The 19,115-nt window shown below is 35.7% G+C and overlaps 1 protein-coding gene across 2 annotated transcripts in view; it reads right to left on the bottom strand.

The window, feature by feature from the left end:
- Nucleotides 1-19,115, bottom strand: part of srgap3 (SLIT-ROBO Rho GTPase activating protein 3) — a 101,378-nt gene that overhangs the window by 61,617 nt on the left and 20,646 nt on the right. For both annotated transcript variants that reach the window (XM_015347226.2, XM_015347227.2), the window contains exon 2: nucleotides 4,545-4,740. In XM_015347226.2, coding sequence (XP_015202712.1) covers nucleotides 4,545-4,740 — 196 coding nt within the window. The remainder of the gene's footprint in view (nucleotides 1-4,544; nucleotides 4,741-19,115) is intronic.

Here is a 19,115-nt window from a genome sequence, read left to right as displayed (position 1 = left end):
TGAAAGATCAACAGTGAAATGGAGTTTGGGGAGGGGCTTCACAGATTAGGACAGGGCATGTTGAGAAAACTAAGATTTAAATTATCAGGAAACTCCATTACAGCACAGAAGAAAGGGGCATTAAATTTTTTTTTTTCTAGACAACTCAGAAAGCAGAAAACACAAATTACTAAGAGAAAGGACAATAGGCACTGTTTTTTTGTAGTTTTGCACATTTAAGAATGCTTATGTTGAACTTAAGAACATAAAAAAGGCTTCCACCAAGAGAAAGAGGTCTTGGTATTCTCAAAATGAAGTTCAAGCACAAGTAACAAATAAACAATTAATGTTTTTTGTTTTATTGAGAGAAATAATAGCTCAATCCTGTTTCTATTTCACACCTGAGGTAAAACGCTGCCTGGAATTATTTAATAGGTTCTGTTTTCCTACAACAGGCTAGCCACTAGTCTCTATTCAATTCATGAATTCAATTAATAAATAAGAGAGAGATCACTTTATTAGCCATATACAATTTCCTGCTTTAGGAATTTGTCTTTTCACATACCCCAGCTTGCTCTACATGAGACACACAGACAGGGAGAGAAGCTTGGGGTCAGAGCGCAGGGTCTGCCATTGTACAGCGCCCCTGGAGCAGTTAGGGTAAAGGGCCCAATGGAGTAGGATTCCACAGGGTCAGCCATTTATATGGTGCCCCTGGAGCAGTTGGGGTTAAGGGCCTTGCTCAGGGGCCCAACGGAGTAGGATTCCTCTGCCAGCTGTGGGATTTGAACCGACAGCCTTCCAGCCAGATTTTTATTTACAGCCATCTATATTTACAGAATGACTTGTTTCTCTTTCAGTGCAATTTCCCTTCCTTATGAACTGTACTATGTCTATGAAATATTTTTTACATCAGGAACAGCATTTTGCCTTTCATAATATAATCAGCAGTGGAATATTAAAACTGCTCTGGAATTTGTTAAGTGCTTATTCTCTCTAATGACTCATTTAACTGGCACCTTTTAATTTGTATCCATTTTCCATATCAAGGTACTACCTAATTTCTAGCATGTACAATAAGTAGAATATAGTTTAAGGAAGAGATATAAACAAACACAGAATGTCATTTACATGTAAAACTAACAGTCATTTCAGTACTTGACACACTGGTAACTGACACCTTAGGAAGTGTTTTTTATAGAACATTTAAGAGTAAACAGCTGGAGGTGAATTCAAAAAAGAAAACTAATTGTGTTTTCTAAGAAAAGCAGAACTGAGTATTGCACCAGGCCATGGTAAGATGAGATGTTCTTTCACTTCTGTTAGGTTTATCACATCTTAACCAAAAATAACAGAACCTAAAAAACAGAGATTAGTCTGTGTCATGCTGAACATACTTCAAAAGTGCCAATTCTTTAGAGACTTTATCTGTTCAACTTCAAACCATGTCAATTAAGCTGATTTGAAGAACCAAAGAAAGGAAACTGACTCAAAGTGCATGTTAGGCATTTTTAACATTAAAAGTGATAGAATTCACATGATGTTTAGTGCGAAAAGCCCCTCTATAAAACCAGGATTGCATTGAATATTTACAGATTAGGTGGTTCTGGTTAATCCAGCTAATGGGCGAGATGCATAGTCAAAATCACAGATTATTGCCTTATGTGTGTTTAAATAAACTGGGGGGATATAGCAGCACTGAAGTAAAATAAGTAACATATTATTATTAAAATATATTTTTACATGCTATATTATTATATACTATATACTGTATTATTATCGGCATGCATTATCATGCACAACTGAGAAACAGAAGTAAAGAACAGTATGTACAGAGCAAGAAATACCCATGGTCTTCTTAAAATTCATGCTAAATGCCTGATTCTACAAGGCTGCTAAAATCCTCTCGAATCTATACAACCAGCTTATTACTCAGGCCCCAACTGCTGTCTATTTAATGCAGACAACAAAGAATCCTAACGAGAGGGGCACTGAGACCACTCTGCACTTTAATCCATAAGAAATGGGAGGCCTGTTACCACACTGTACTTGTACATTTTGAAAGTTATTAAGGATAAGGGTGTCTGCTAAGCAAAAAATAAAAACAACAATCAGAAAATTAAAAAATACTTTTTTACAAACACATAAAATATTTTTTGTTTGATATTACAACTTCAAACAACAAATTTGAGAATTACAACAGATATACAGAATATGATAAACATATATTGTAACACGTATAATATTGTAATTAATAATCACATGGGTCTGCGCCCTCACCACTGCCGCCTCAGGTCAGCCCCCTATCGTCGGGAACTCGAACCCGGGCCTCCGGCGTCACTCAACAGGGACCCAGCCACTTGAGCTAAAGGGAAATCTCCCATCAGCCTGACAGCTGCGGTCCCTGCTATTCACAGGGAAGGGCGGTGACGTCACCGCACTGGTAAGCCGGCTCGAACTACCTGCAATGGTGGCCATATGCATTACACTCTCCCCCGCTTAATTCGCCACCCTCGGCGAAGGGCTTTTCCATCCCACTTTTGACACCAATGCAATGAATTCGGGTTCGGTGAGGACGAACACAGAGACTCAGACTTGTGAAGTTAAAAATGGCACCTTATTTATTTCCCCGTCACCACCTGCCAGCTAGCACTCCCACGCCCAGAGGAACACACAAGACAGCCTGCCAGAGAGAGTGAGCGAGCGAGTAATGATAATAATAATAATGTTTCTTTCTTAGCCCTATACAATTTCTTGCATTAGGAATTCGTCTTTTCGCATACCCCAGCTTTTCTCCATGGAGACACAGACAGGGAGAGAAGCTTGGGGTCAGAGCGCAGGGTCTGCCATTGTACGGCGCCCCTGGAGCAGTTAGGGTTAAGGGCCCAACGGAGTAGGATTCCTCTGCCGGCCGCGGGATTTGAACCGGCAACCTTCCAGTCACAGGCGCAGATCCACAGCCACAGAGCCACAGCTCCACCCCAAGTGAGTGAGAGTGAGTGAATGAGAGCGAGAGAGAGAAAAGAGAGAGTAACACCCAGAGTTGCGGAACCAGGGAACTATTTACACAGAAACAGGCGATCTCCCCAGACTGTACGCCCGTTTCACTGTGGGACAGCTGCACTGCCCCTCACCGCGTACCCCAGCCAGGCGCTCTTCGGCTGCTGCCCGGGGCGAATGCACTTCAATATTCACATATCACGTAGATAATACAGCAGTTATTGATAAATACAGGTCATCTTAAGCGGACATTACAAAATCAGAAACATATTTTGTATTACCTTTTTAGTATAGTTCATTTTTAATGTTTAGAAGACAACAATTCTAGAAAGTCTAGGCTTTAGAAAGAAGAATATACAGTATGTTTCACTGTCAATCCTTTCCAACCACCAGCACTCAATCGACACCTTTCAGTATTCTACCATTATCATACTAAAACATGATCCTATCTGGAATTCTCTTTTAAAAAGTTATACTTTCTCAGACATAGGTTTATTCATTTCCTTCTGTTGCTAAACTTCCATCTTACATTTTGTAATGGAATCAAAAATGAAGAATTTACCAACAGCATTAGTCAAAGTCCTGTGCATCTCTGTGCCATAAACAACTATTTGTTTCTGATAATGCAATTCTCGGGAGTACTGTTATTTTTTTCAATGCAGCAGAGTTGGACTCGGGAACTCAGTGGCAATTTTCTGAAAGAGATTTGGCACACCGCTATGTCTTCTGCAGCTTCCTACAGTATGCCTGGCTGGAGGATCCTAGCATAGACTGCATGTATTCAAACAGCTGTGCTCAATTATACATGTAAATCCCCACTGCTTTAAGAACAGCTTTAACACTCTGGACAACCAAAAGCCATTTAAATTGTTTGTTTTTGTGCAATACACTTGGAGATGCAACATAGTTTCTAAATTTATACTAGACTTTTGGTCTTTGTTTGTTCACTGGAAAATAAAACCTGTTTTCATTTAAAATACTATGGTTAAAATCTGTTTTTGGCACAACAGACTCTGTAAACTGCTGAATACTTTAGCATGGCACTAAGCTCATCTACCAACGCACATTAAATACAGTATATTGTGAAAAAATATATATTTCTGGCATAATCGCAGAACAGTGAATTAGTCATCTACGTGATTCAAGTTCAACTCATTTATTATGTGGGTCTCATTATTGTACTGCCCTGCCTCAAAGGACAATCTTTTACATGGTCTGAGTCTTCAGTCTAAACAAGATTGTAAGAAGTACTACAGTATATTGAAATTTACAGATTTTTCTTTTACTTTTGCTGAAACATTGGAGTGAGTGGGCCTTTCTGTTTCTAACATCTAATACCTTAATATCAATTAACATAGTCACATATCAAAAGATTAACAATATTAATTAAGAGAAAAGAACAAAAATAGCTTTCAAAAGCATTAGAATCTGACTGTGCAAACAGACAAACAAGAGAAGGAGCATTGAAAATTCTGGAATTATCTTGAGTACACATTTTAAGATACGGTTTACCTATTTGTGCCAGGCAGTGTGGCTCATGATCCAGTCTACATAATTTGACTTACTTGAACTGGTGATGTTCTCTGGAGCTGCGTATTTTGGAGGAGAATCGTTCAGCGAGTTTCTCCAGGCTCTTGGAATACTCTAGTTCAATCTCAGATTTTCTTCGAAAGAACTCCTGCAGGTCCTGTAGCAACTGTATACGAGCCTCTGACTGTTGTTCCAGGCATTTGAATTGTTCCAGTAATTGGTTACGAATCTCTGTTTTGCAAAGAGACAAAAACAATGGATTGATTAAATTCACTTTCACCTACTTGTATACTGTAGCTTTATTTTATTTTTCAAATTAAATAAAGTTTCAGGACCAGTTACTAAAAAAGTAGCACAATTTTCCCACATTTGCAAGGTTTCATCTGAGATGCTACAAATTTACCTACATATTTTACAAACTTTTCACATTATTAGGCACAGTGTGACCTATATCTCCACCCATATATTTTATTTTGACACATCATGTATTGTAGGTTTAAAGGAAGATGAAATACAGTGTTAAACTATAAGTTTGTCATGAAAAAGGAAGCTCACTGTGGCACTGCCTCTCTGTGCCCTGAAAACAGCTGTGAGTGATAGGCATGCACTGCAATACTGCTTCTAATGTTTGCTACATTGCCAGCAAATCTTCTGAGAAAAAGAACAAGTTAAACAAATGCTTTACATAATCCAATAAGAGTCCCTGAAGACAATTATATAACAAATCAAAACTACAATATTTTTTCATTTTCATCAAAACACAACAAAGGCATTTCAAAGTTACAGCAGCTACAGTTACATTTAATATTGAATAGACAGAAAACCAACACAAATAAAATTGCCAGTCAGATAGTTGACATAATTCTTATTTAATTTACATAAATGTATGTATGAAGTTTATGTAGAAAACTTTCTCACTTGTGTAGTGAGCTGAACAGAGCTTAGACAAAACACATACCTGCTCCAAAAGGCTTATAACGCATTTCCTTCATTCCTGAGCTTCTGTTTCTGAGAAATAATAACTTCAAATTTGGCTCATTTTAAAGAACAGCAAAAGAGAAGGCTTGCAAACTGGGCATTACTAAGTTTCCTTTACAACTTGCTGTGCTACAAGTTCCAGGGCATGTACACAGACAGCTAACTGAAATACTAGACATATAATCATAAGCTCAAATGTAAATGAATAGGTACCATAATTTGCAGCTTGCAGCATGTCTGTACAAAACCTGTCCCCTTTAAAGGAACAGAACATAAATTTTGCTTTTATTAAATTGCATAGGGCCCTCAAAATGAAATCAGTCATTATCATAAAAAAGAGAAACTGCAGTACAGATGAGAGTTGTTTTAAGTGTAATGCACATCTACATGTACACTTGTACACTAGAAAAATGCAATTAAATTAATCATTTGTATATTAGACACTATCTGTATCATAAAAAAGCTTGAGTGCTGTTCTAGCTCTAAACAGAAGTGTGTGAATGGTTTCATGTGATGTTCTGCTATGTCAAATTTAACAGCGTACAGATTTTGGATGTATATGCAATTTATGCTCATGATTATCAGTACCTTGCCAAATAAGCTATAAACCTGCTAGTTAGAACAGTTTGAAAATCAAAACTGAAAGTAAAGCAAAAAATTAATCCACCAGTGATATTTTGTAAACTGCAAGCCTCTCCTGTCTTGTCTAAGGGTCAGACTAAAAAGTCTCTCTCCACAGGTCTCATTTCTCAAACCTCTAGTAAGGTTCCTTAAACACATGCAGTAAACAGTATGTCAAAAACACTGATCAGAATGAAGCACAAAGAGTTTCATTTTTATATGCATAATATAGGGAAGGATTATGCATAGCCACAGCTTGTCTTGTTTGGGAACTTCACCAAATTTCACATGCTAATTGAAAAGCACTAACGTGGCAAATATAAAATAAAATGTCAAGGATATGCTTTTTTAACAAATATAGCAGGGAACAGGGATAAAAGTGGCTGCTAAGCATGGAGACTTTCTGAAAGAAACTGCCAATTATGGTTTAACAACTCAACCAATTTCTTTGGAAATTAAAGCCTTTTCTTTTTTTTCCATGACATGTCACATTATTGCTCTAGCAAAATGCAGCATTCTGTGGCTAACCACAATGTCCCAGCCCTTTCTTATGACCTAGCCACCATTTCATACCCTGTATCTGTGGTCTTAAAACACAAGACAGCCAGCACATCTTACCTGTTCCTAACGACATCCACAAGCATTCCGCTGTGCCCTGCACTGGTGAGATGTCATGGTATTTTTAATTGAGAGCTTTCTTAGAAATTATGTAGTGTGACAAAACAGAAAACCAGTACAAACAACCCAGGAGATTTGTGATTTAAATGAGTTTAGTGGTCAAGTGAAAAGTACAAACTAAAAGGACCATCAATACAGGAGAGACTGGTCCTTGTTTTTTTGACAGGCCAGCTATAGAGCTAACTGGTCAGCCAAACATACTGTATGCATACAAAAGGAAAACATGCCTAACAATGTACATTTCCATATAGATCATCTGGTTATTATCTGTGATTCACAAACTATATGTACTGAAAGCATACACATTTTTCAAAAGAACTGTGCCTCAGTATGTATGGCAATGAATTCCTTGAATTGTGGTTACAAAGTGCAGGATTTAGGCAGATGTACTATGCACCTGTAAGTCTGTAACAAGAGAGTTTCTAGCCCATTCAAAGTGGTGCCAAGATTATCTAATGATGATAATCCAGTACCATGCAATCCTTTAAGCTGGAACATCACAGCAAGTTTCAGATGTCACAAGCACCATTAGTGTATTTATGAGACATGGCAATACGTTCAGGATGTTCATGTGCAATGATGGACCATGCCAAATACCAACTCTCCTTGTGATGATATCTGAACCACGACGCATCATTTCTCATGAAGGCTTGGACGACTGAGCTAAACTATGTTCTGTATTAAGTATTTTTACTGTGTTATTGATTTTCATTCCATGCAGTTTCTTATAGGGCACGTATGGTAAGGTTGCAAAAAAGAGGAGATTTTATCTCAGTATCTCAGAGAGCTGGTTTAATGACATTTTTCTCAGGGGAAGATTCCAGAAATGTTTCACAATTAAAGTAAACAATTCAGAAGTAATTATGATTCCTTGAATTCAATTCCTCTGTGGTTTACTTGAAGGTTTTAAAACCTTGGTGAAAAATCAGCAAATGTCAGTTTGCCTTTATGAAACCTCGACATGGTTCGATCCAGTATGCAATAAAAAAGATTTAGCTCCTTTAAGCCTAGTGAATCAATATTTATTTTGTGAGGAAAGTGCCTGGACATTTTGCTTTACAACCCCCTTCTAACAGGAACAATTTATTCCCTGTCTCACAATTATCCGTTTTGCTATTGTAAAATACTATAGTAAAACACATAAGAACACAACACAGGGACAACTTCTAGAACAATTAATTTCTTCCTCTATTTGTCTTGATAGACTTGCCATTACAATTACATGTTACAATTACATGCATGAATAAGATTGGTTTATCAATCCGGTGCCCTACTCTGTAATGGAAATCATCATTTTAAGTAGTGTATTTAGTGTATTTGCTCAATGCCATGTGCGTACTTAAAGGCTAAGCAATAGGAAGTCTCAGCAGGGAAGAGAAAACAGCTGCAGTTTAAATGCCCAAATTACAACAGTTCACCTAATTAGATGTTTTGTACAACCTGCAATTTTGGGTAGGCCTTGTTTATATATTTTTTTAATTCTTAAAAAAAAAGCTACTTCTCTCTGACAACTGTTGTTTACTCCCACACTTCCCACTTTATCCTTTTATTACCAATTTAGTGATGATGTAGCTCTTGGCATATGATATTTGTTTGAGACAATATTGATGGTGGAAATGTGGTCGGATCCCTTAGGCTGGTGAAGCCAAGTTCTACAATTAAGTTTCTGCCGCCCAACTTTGCCTGGGGTTCTGCCAGCTTGGATAGCTCTGCGAATATGACACTCTTTCAGTTCAACAGTGCCAGCAAAAGGCAAAAGGCCAGGATGAAAAGCTCTAAGGCACCACTTCCTACCCAACTGCACAGTGGGCATTTACAACACTTTAAGCCTTATATTTACCACCCTACTATCCAACTGCTGACAAAAGCAATCATATGTCCCTACTAAATACAGCATGAGCTCATCCGGAGTGGGCATCTCATGACAGTGCCGACCTAATTTCTTCCTGACAGTATGTGCTTCTGTATTACAAAAGTCAGAAACGTCCTGAACAGGCATTTTGTCATTATATTGACTTGGATGCAGGTGTTCAATTTAAAGAAAAAAAAATTCTCTGTTAATGCTTTTCACAGAATTTGAATAAAGTGCATCTGATTTCTAGGAGTCCATTTCCCATCATAGACAAAACAGAATTTAATCAAATATATTTCCACTGGAATTGCTTGTTCTCCTGGAGACTGGCATGTTTTTTTGGAATGCAGATGCCACATTCTCTTAATAATTAGTCATACTATAACTTTTTAAAGTAATTGCAGTTACCAACTTATTTGGAAGGCATTCTAAAAAGCTTGTGGAGTTGCTGGCTTTTACCCATTATGAGCATAGACAACCCTTTGTATAAAGTAGCTATCGGCAAAAGTTCACTTGCACAAAAGAATGCACTTGTTCAAAGCTGAATGGCCTTTCTGTATTGACGAATAATACATTATTAAAGAAAATGGTTTTGGCTTGTGTACCACCCTGCTTCCAGTGCTGGGTGGTTTATTTTTCATAGAGCATGTGTAATCCTGTGGCTGTCAGGAAAGCAAGTTTCACATCTTTAGCATGCTCTACGAGTTCCATACTCCCAGCGCTGAAAGAGACCACATTCAGTGTGCATTAGCTTAATTGTCTTCTTCAAGCAGCTGTATTCTCTGAATAGCCTGAAAATAAGGGTCTGTAGAAAAAGCCGTCAACAAAGTACCCAAAAGACAGTAATTGCTATAGATAGTTACATTTTTTTTCTGCCTTGCACAAAAGAAACCAATGACTCGACATGCTTATGATGCATTTGTCCAATCAATATCTACAAAACAGGATGCTAAATGAAAGAGTGAATCGTCTTCTCAAAGAGATGAAATTGTCCTTTCAAATACTATTTGCTTGGCAAATAATAGGCTTAGGGCTCATGTAACTGTTTCAGTATTGATATATGTATAAAATCTGTCTGATAGGAAATCAGTATTTTTCAACAGTTTGCAGAAGTGCTCTGTCTGCTCCTATTTACAATTTATTGCCTTTCTGTTCATCTTCTGATGATGCTGGTCACTCGACTGTTCCTTCTCTTCACTATAATGCACTGTTCATTCACCTCCCCAAAACCCCTGTGGCGGAATCAGATTTCAAGGCACTGCATCATTTCTGATCAACTCCCAATGCCTATTCAATACCACCTATTCAACCTGCAATCCTTCAATGGTCCTCACCATTATAGTCTTCAATACTTAACAATATAAAAGATCACATTATCAAATGTAACATTTTAGATGTCAAATATATGATTAAATCTGAATGGCCTGTTCTTTTGTTTCCAAAACCTGTTTGTTTCTTTAGTTTAATGTACTATAATCTTTCAACTATTGTAATTATTATTGTAATCAACTAATTTTAATTATTAATGTATTGTAAAATTAATTCCATTAGGTTGAATTCTATTTTTTTATTACACTATTGTGCAGCTTTTGCTCTATTTTGGATAGTTCAGAAACTGGTTTTATAGGTCACCTTATATAAATGCCTTTAATAATTTCATCATAACACAATTTGCTTTTATGCCCATCAAAAAAAAAACTGCTGTGAATGGCTTCACCTCTCAAAGACATGTAACATTGCTGAAAACAATAGCAGGATATATGAGATCCATAAGGCCTCTGACCTTAACCCTCACATCAGCTGCTGGATGCATAGTTCACTATGCAGGAACACTGCAATAGAAGTAGGGGACAATATTAAAATACACTGCAAATCCCAGGTTTTCAGGAACTAATCCAGGGCTTTAAATGTTGTTCCCTCAAGTAATAAATCTCATATAATCGAAGATGTTCTTTATCTTCCTCTGTGGTTTCCTGAGTTTTCAGTGAAAATGGTATACAGCTGTAATATGAAATATGCAGTCCAGTCATAAAAGGCTGCACATTACTGAAGCCTATTTCCACCCTTAACAATCTTGGTTTTCAAGCACACTCTTAAAAACCATTTGTTTTACATTTCCTTTCCAGAATTACTGAGCAGTTTCTACATGTCTTATCACTGCCAGTGCTGAGAAGCAGCTCAAATTCTTTTGAATTCTTTGCGGGACATGTTTGGAGGCTGCCATTAAAATATGTTTCAATGAAAAAATAGAGACATGAATGGACACAAATTATGTACTATTGTATATACAATATGTTTCTACTTGTACTTGAAAACAGATATTTCTATGAACTGTATAAGACAATCAATCAAAACAACGGATGAAAAGTCTATAAATAATTTAGGTTTTTTCTTGGATTACCAAATACAAAAGTAGGCTGCATTCGTCAATAAAAGCTGGTTTGATGTCTAACTAAATTGTATGGATTAATCGTGACAGTAAAATGTGTTTATTACAGCTCATATACAACAAAGTAACATTTTATAATTACAAGACAATTTTAATAACTACTCCACATTAGATTCATGTCACAAGCAGAAACAAAAGAAAAAATATATATTTTTTGCTTTTTGAAGAAAAAAACTTCCTTTCAAAGGCAATTCCTTGAAATGGCACTTTTTACTGGTTGCAAAAAAAGATAACTGAAAATGCAGATCTGACATTTAATTTCTTACTACTAACATAATTTAGTAATCCAGAACTTCTATCCTCTTTTGCTTTACAGGACATAGAAAAATAAACCAATATCAAAAACTGTAAAACACAGTAAAAGTCTCCATTAAAACCGTAAGTATTATTCATAATGAAATAACAATTTCACTCAATGGGACTTCAATATTTTGGCTTCAAATTGTAAATTGTAATGAAAAGGAATTAACCTCTACATGATAAAAAGGTACATGTATTTATGCTACATGCATAATTTTACTATGAATTCCTGACTTGAATAAAGACAAAAAAAAGCCATAAATGGCTAGAGCGCTGAACCTTAAATCAAAGGTCTTTTTTGGCTGTGACAGTACATCCACATACCATCTGTCAAGTGGCTCTTTATTACTGCATTCAGTACAAGAGGCCTCTTCTCAACAGCTTTTTCCCCCCAAATGACAGTGTCATTTGAGTTCCCCTCATGTCTGTGACCTCTGATTTGCGAAAATGCAATTTAGACATCCATATGTACAAGATCTTTCTAATATGATCTGTGGTGAACGACTGACATTTAGTGTAATCGACATTTATGCTTGAAATTTGGTCAGGATCAGCCTTGCAAATAGGAACTACACTTTACATTTTTTACCAAGATTTTAATGAGCTCTCTCTGTCTCTATTCACGCTACAATACATTTTTATATACAGCAATTTACAATTTATGACTGTAAAACCCACCACTCTGTTCAACTGATCCTTGGTAGAGTACTGCTGTGTATCAGTCTCTAAAGTGCATTTTTAGAAGGTTTTGTAATTATGCATTATAGTTCATCACAGCCTTTTATTGTGTTATGCATTACAGATCTGATCTTGTTAAAAATATAATATAAAACATAAACTTATACCACAGGAAAGCACAGAGTTAAGGACGATTTGCATGCATTTCCATGTCTGAAAAGATGGATAACCTAAGTCTTAAAACCATGATTTAGCAAACTGACAAAACAATAGAGATTTAAATTAAAATCCAATTTGCCTCAAATACCAGTAAGTACTGGTAAGCTGCATCTAAAATAACAATACATACAGTATGGTATTCTGTTTGTGACTAATGATGAAATACAGTAAATCTTCTTTCATGTTCTGATGAAGACTATTATTTTAGCCTCTACATTTGCTACAGTTTTAATGTATTTAAGTTACAGTACTATTTCAAAAAGATAATATTCTGCACACAGAATTTTAGGTTTTGTTGTTAAATCCTTCCATGTGAAGGGAAGGGCTCTAGTAACTTTTAAAAGTGCTCTTAAAGTGGTTAATATCACAGATAAAAAGCACATAGCTGAAATCCTAAAGTTCTCAACTTTTAAGATGAAAAAAGTTGAAACATTTACATTAATTAGCACAATGCTCTACTTTTCTAAGAAACAAATTCACTTTAGGTACAACAATGCTTTCTCTGTCATTAGATGAAGACAAATAGTTCACAAGTTATAGGTTCCAGCTATGCAATGCATAATACAAAACAAAGTAACACTTTACATTGAGTATACATATTAACATATCAAAAGAACACTATTAATTGGAATATGTCAATATTACAAGGACAAGGAAATGTTATACACAGAGTAATTAAATTGTCAGTACAGTAAACCTTCAGTTTAAAGGATTTAACAGACTGATAAAAGAACACTTTGTAATATCAGAAATACCTGATTTACCCACAATAATGGGAAAATTTCACAAATAATAAAACAAGGTGAAATTAAATTCTACATAGATTTAAAATTCAGTGGTGTCCTTTAATCTTTACCACCTGATCAGTTTGTTCAGAAAAGGCTAAGAATTACACAACCCTGTACATAACATGAACCATATTTAGAACACTGTCTCAAAATCACAAGATATAAAATGCAGACCTTTGTACAAATTACTTAAGTTCTTTTTTTCTATTTCGATTCCATTAAGAAATCTGAATTCAGAAAATAACATATACATATACTGTATACAGTATGATAATACAACTCTAACGAAGTGAAAAACATTGAAAAATGTCTAAAGGAAAACTTCTGTACTGCAGATTTCTTTGCTTTTGAGCAACTGCTTAGAAAAAAAAGTCTGGCTTGTTAGACTGAGATAATACCAACAAGTCATAACTACAGAACAACACACTGCCTTCAATTTATTTAATCTCCCAAAAGATGTTTTGACCTCGAAAAGCACAATGTAGCTTTCCATTGCCTGAGGATGCATCCTCAGTATTCCCATTTTTTTTAAAATATTGCATCATAGTGGTTTTTACAGTTCTCCAGTTTCCATATAAGGCAATGAATTTTTGAAATTTTCCAGGTTACTTTAGGGACTAACTGCACAAGTGCAACCCAACAATTAATCTGAGATTCAAGTCTTGCCGATTCAAATCTTATTCTACCTCAAACCAGGTTCCACATAATGGGTGATAAAGCCTTTTGCTGTAATACAGCGGTAATCACAGTAACAGTGAAGTGGTCTGAGGCTGGGGACTAGATTCAGATGTAGGTTCAGAACACAAGCAAAACAAAAATGTGATCCAAATCAAGCCAGGATCAGTAAGAAGTCAAAACCAGGAAATCCCAGAGTGGAGTACCACAGGGAAACAGGGAAGCAAAGTAGAAACAGCAAGCCAGGGTCAAAATTAAGAAGAATCACAAAGCACAGAACAGGGGCAATCCAGCACATAGAGAAAGCAAGCACGGTTGAAACACAGAAGATAAGAGACTGGATAATGATAAGACTAGTAACTAATGACTAAGACTAAGCACTGGAGATTGCAAAGTCGCATATTAAATACCGGATGAGAACAGAATCTGACAGGTGGCACTGATTGTGTTCCATAGCAAGTTGTCGCGGCAACAGATTGAATGACAGGATTGGTGTTGTTATTGGCAAGTCGTGTGTGATTGTTTGTAGTTTGACAAGAATGAGTATGGCATCTGTGATACAGATTCAGAATTATTGAACTCAATATGCAAATCCAATAGTTAAGAGTTTTAGAAAGGTTTGCATAGTCTATAAGTAGTATTAATATAGCATTAAATACTGAATTTTATTTGGTCATTACAAACGTTTTGAACTTTAAAGAATTATGCGTTTCTTTGTACAGTGCTTAAAGTTTTTTGAAAACCACATATAAACCTTTGTCATTACTATAATGTTTTCAATGACTGAAGATCACTGAGTCATAATCAGAACACAACCTATTAATGACTGGAAATCAGTGAAACTAAAAGGACACTCAGAGAAATCATCTGTGTTCATGCTGACTGAAAGATTAATCAAGTTTTTTTTTGCACAAATGGATTCCCCTGGTTTGTCAAAGACAAAACAAGGTGTTTCCCCATCCAAGCCCATCTGCTTTCATTCTTAGTGCTGCTTTTCCTTCCTTGTGGATTTTCTCTACCAAGGTTTGGCCTCTGCTACATCAGTGTGTGCCAGTTAGTTATTGCTTTGGAAAAACAGGATCATTTTCCAGCCTGATATGCCAATAAACAGTTATTTTCAGCAATAAAACATTGGCTGCTGGAAACCTGAAAAAGACAAGCTCATTGATCGTTTGATTGTGGCATTCAAAGTAAAATTTAAGTAAAAATGCTTAAATGTGGAAGACCCTTCTTGAATATTATTATTGACGATTCTTGTATTTGAACACCCCTACCAAGGTTCCACTTCAAAGTCATTACACAAAAAGAAGTGATCAAGGCTGAAATGCTTCTTGAAGTGTAATTTAAATTAGATAGCAATTACCCTATTTTCAATCCTTGGTGTTTAATTGCTAGATGAAATCTGCACAATTACCAACCCTCTGTGAATAACTGCTATTAAAATCAATTCCTACATAATATGCATACCAAGAGACTATTAAAACTAAATGCTCCTGAAAGAAAATAGGCATTTTGTTTGTGGGATATGATATATATCCTTATATGATAGAAATTTGAAATACATTCTCTTGAAAGTCTCCTGAAAAGTACATTTTAGTGCTCTCTTTCAGTTAGTCTTTCATAATGTGTTATTTGGTAAGCACATCTGTGAAATAAAACTTGTTCTAATATGGAGAAGACGATCCAAAAAATGTTAAAATTCAATTTAAGAGGAAAATGTCATATGGTTTTTCTACAAAACAATTACCTGCATTCATGGATAGATTAAATCAATTAAAACTGCACTACTCCACACTACAGTCTTCTGTAATGCTGTAAGCAACAAGTTCCAGGCAGTAATGATTTCTGTCTTTTCATGGAGGTAGAAATATGCCCACACAATTTACACGATACTGGAAGAGGAAAACAAAAACTGTTTTATGTCGTCTAAAACAAGGTAATAATCAAAAGTCACCACCATGAAGCCTATACTGGAATAAGAGAAAAACAACACCATAAAATTGTGGTTAATTAATATATTAATTGATTTCTCATTACTTTATTTTTCCATTCAACTAACTATATTTTTCTTGAAAACAGTAAGCTGTTTAATAAACAGTGTCAGAAAACAATGATTTGAAATTATAACTATTACATTTTTAAATTCTGGCAATATATTGGATTCTGTATTCTATACTTATGATGACACAGAGTTTTTCAGGGATTATCTCTAGTTGTAGCATTTACAGTAAATAGCTGTTCTCTTCAAACATTCTATTCCATAAAGCTAAAGTTGTTTTTTTCCCCCAACTCCAAAAAAAGGAAGATGAACAATGTAATTTATCTGCTTTGTAAAAAGCAAAAGGAAACATCCTTGAAGATAGGATTTGAGCTTTTGAATTTCAATACAACATTATAATTTGAGTATCAGATAGATCAGGTTCATGCAGTTCAATGAATTACTCCATATTTCCTGACCACAGAATTGATTTTCTTATACAGTTATTATGGCTGATGCATGTTATATGAGCCTAATGCTTCAGGGAACCTAATGCACAGACATGCTAGATGTATGCTTTTAAAACAATTAGTCAACAATTTCTAGTGACATGATAAACAACTAGGCTGCAGGAGCTCTGGCCTATTAAAGTAGAATCCCTACTAAGCAACAAATTTAGAAATTGTTTTGAGAAAGTTTCACGGAATACAAGTCTTTAACGCCATATTGCTTGACATTATAAGAGCAGGTGAACAACAGCTATCACTTGCTATAGAATAATCCCTTTGTTTTTATATCAACACAGAAAGGACTCATGCATTACTGTACAGTACCTAACATTCTCACCACACTTAAAATTAAATGATCGGTGAGGTCTAGCCTCCGCATCTTGCTCTCTTCACAAGAAACCAGAGTCACATCTCTAACAGTGACCCATAAAGAAAATATAGGCTAATTAAATATTTTATCTTTATCAAAGTTTATTTTATCAAAGCTCTATCTTTGGGTCCACTCTTACTTTGATATACAAACATAGGCTATTGCACTGTGAAATCATAAGAAGAGCTTCAAAATGCTCAAAAATGTCAGGTTTGCACCTTAAATAGCAGAATAAGCTATCATTACAGCACAAATAACAAATATACTAATGAAATGTGCTCCACTCATGTTTTACAGAATTTCCCACAGTGCTTCTTGTTTCAATGCTGCAGCTTTGATCAGAACAGTTTAATGAGTATAAACAGAATGTAATGTTTTTCTATAATGTCTATCATATTGCAGCATGTACATTTCATACTGAAACATTTCTATTTATTTACTTCCTTTGTCTGTTTAAATAGTTTGTGGCATATTGTTCTCAGACAATGTTATTATAAGGCAACATTATGGTTTGCTATTGTAAGAGATTCTAATCTGTTGTCTCTGTTCATACTATAATGAGTACATACATACTATAAAACTATTCTGCTTGTTAAGAAAACCTAGCTAAATACAAAAACATCATCTAGAACAAAAAAGGCGATAGGAGGGGCAATTGCTGTTCATTATTACATTCTTATTTACATAAATATACACATAAGCAAAGTTTAAAAAAGCAGAAAACTGTCAAAGAGAAGACAAGATATCTTCTGCAACAATTATTCAAATGCAGTCAGGAAACTATACAAATCAGTATACTACATTCCTGTATAGAATTATTTTCCTTCTACTGTAATCATGGCATGTCTGAATAACTTTCTCCACATGTAAAATATTCTATTTCAGTAAAATGCTGCATGCACAATTTTTGCCAGAGAAAGTGTTTTAACCATCACACCCTCCGAAAAAATCACCTTGTATTCCATGGTGGCACTATTCAATGAAAATAATATATAACAGCACTATTCATTTCTGTTTTTTAAAAAAGGGCAGGATCACCTGCAACAGTAACCAAATACCTCAGCAGGGACCTCTTCTCAGTCTGGAAGTAATACGATTGTGATCTATACTGTCCAAGGAAAAGACAAGCGATTCACTGAAAGCAAGAGCAAGGAGACTGCATTTGAAACCTTTAAAGAATTAGAATACCATCTGTTAAAACTCGCAGTATGCTTCATACCACTCTGTTGGCTTGCCAACTTGTCAATGTGCATTACAGAATGCAAAAATGAGAAGGTTTTAAAACAATGAGCTATAAGCCTAACAGTTTTCTAACAAATAGGAAGATCAGTAAATGCAGAAATGTTTCCACTGGAACTATTGGACTTGCTGCTGAATATTAAGAGAATATGACTGTTGTATGACTGTATGTCTTTCCCATCAACAAACATCACAGGTGTAATGCTCTTCAAAATCCGAGCTAATCCACCCTTAAGACCCTTATAGCCTCCCTACATGAAATTCAAAGGCCAGATCGTCAGAGTACCAGACTGCTCACCAATAAAAGTTAATTCAACAGACGTTTAAATGGGATATACAGTATTTTCCCTGAGGAGAAGCACTATATTTTTCTTAAAATGACTGCATGTAATTTGTACTTGGAACATTTAACTACAGTAGATACAGTAGAAAACTGAAATTATATGCATTTTGTGCCTGTTTTAAAAAAGGAGTATGTTGCCTTTACATATAAATGTACAGTACATGCAGTATATTAGACTCAATATATGGAAAGAAACATTCCTTTCCCTCTATTCTTTGAATAAGGAGCTGTTTTTGATCAGAGTAAGGAGCAACAGCAAAGTAATGTGTGAATATGATCTTAGACCAGCTTTGCCAGCTTTCCTCGTGAACTGCTATTCTTTTGTTAATGACTATAACAAAGCCTCGTTTGCAGTCATTTGACATGGCACAGAGTGATACAGGCTTAGCTAAAATGTGAAAAACAGCAACAGCCTTAAGATCACACCCCAGGAGAACATTTTTCTCATAAACAGGTAAATTAAAATACTAGGCAAACCCTTCACATAAGCAACATTATTAAGCCATGCATGATACACAAGGCAAAGCTGACATATAGAGCAGTGGTTTATTTTGTTCTGTTAGTAGCTTACCAAAGCATTACATCCATCCACTGTTTATCAGGAGTCCTTCTATTTCCTTATCAGAAAACCTATTAGCCTGAAGAGTTACAGCAAGCTAAAGCATATACTGTATCAAAAACACAGGGTGCAAAATGGGATAGAGAATGCATGACTGCTCTCCCTCTGGAAAGGATGCCAGTGAATTACAGGTACACAGAAAAAGGAACACTTTAGAATACCGAGCAAAATCCAGACAGTATCACATGGTTAAGTGGGAGGGACCAATATAAACACAGAGAGAACATGCAAACGCCACACAGAGTGATACTTGAGGCCAGAACCGAACCCGGGATCTCTGAAGAATCAACTATCTGGCCACTGTCCTACC

Source organism: Lepisosteus oculatus, chromosome 4, assembly GCF_040954835.1.
Source record: "Lepisosteus oculatus isolate fLepOcu1 chromosome 4, fLepOcu1.hap2, whole genome shotgun sequence".
Lineage (NCBI taxonomy): Eukaryota > Metazoa > Chordata > Actinopteri > Semionotiformes > Lepisosteidae > Lepisosteus > Lepisosteus oculatus.
This window is presented reverse-complemented; position numbering and strand designations above follow the sequence as displayed.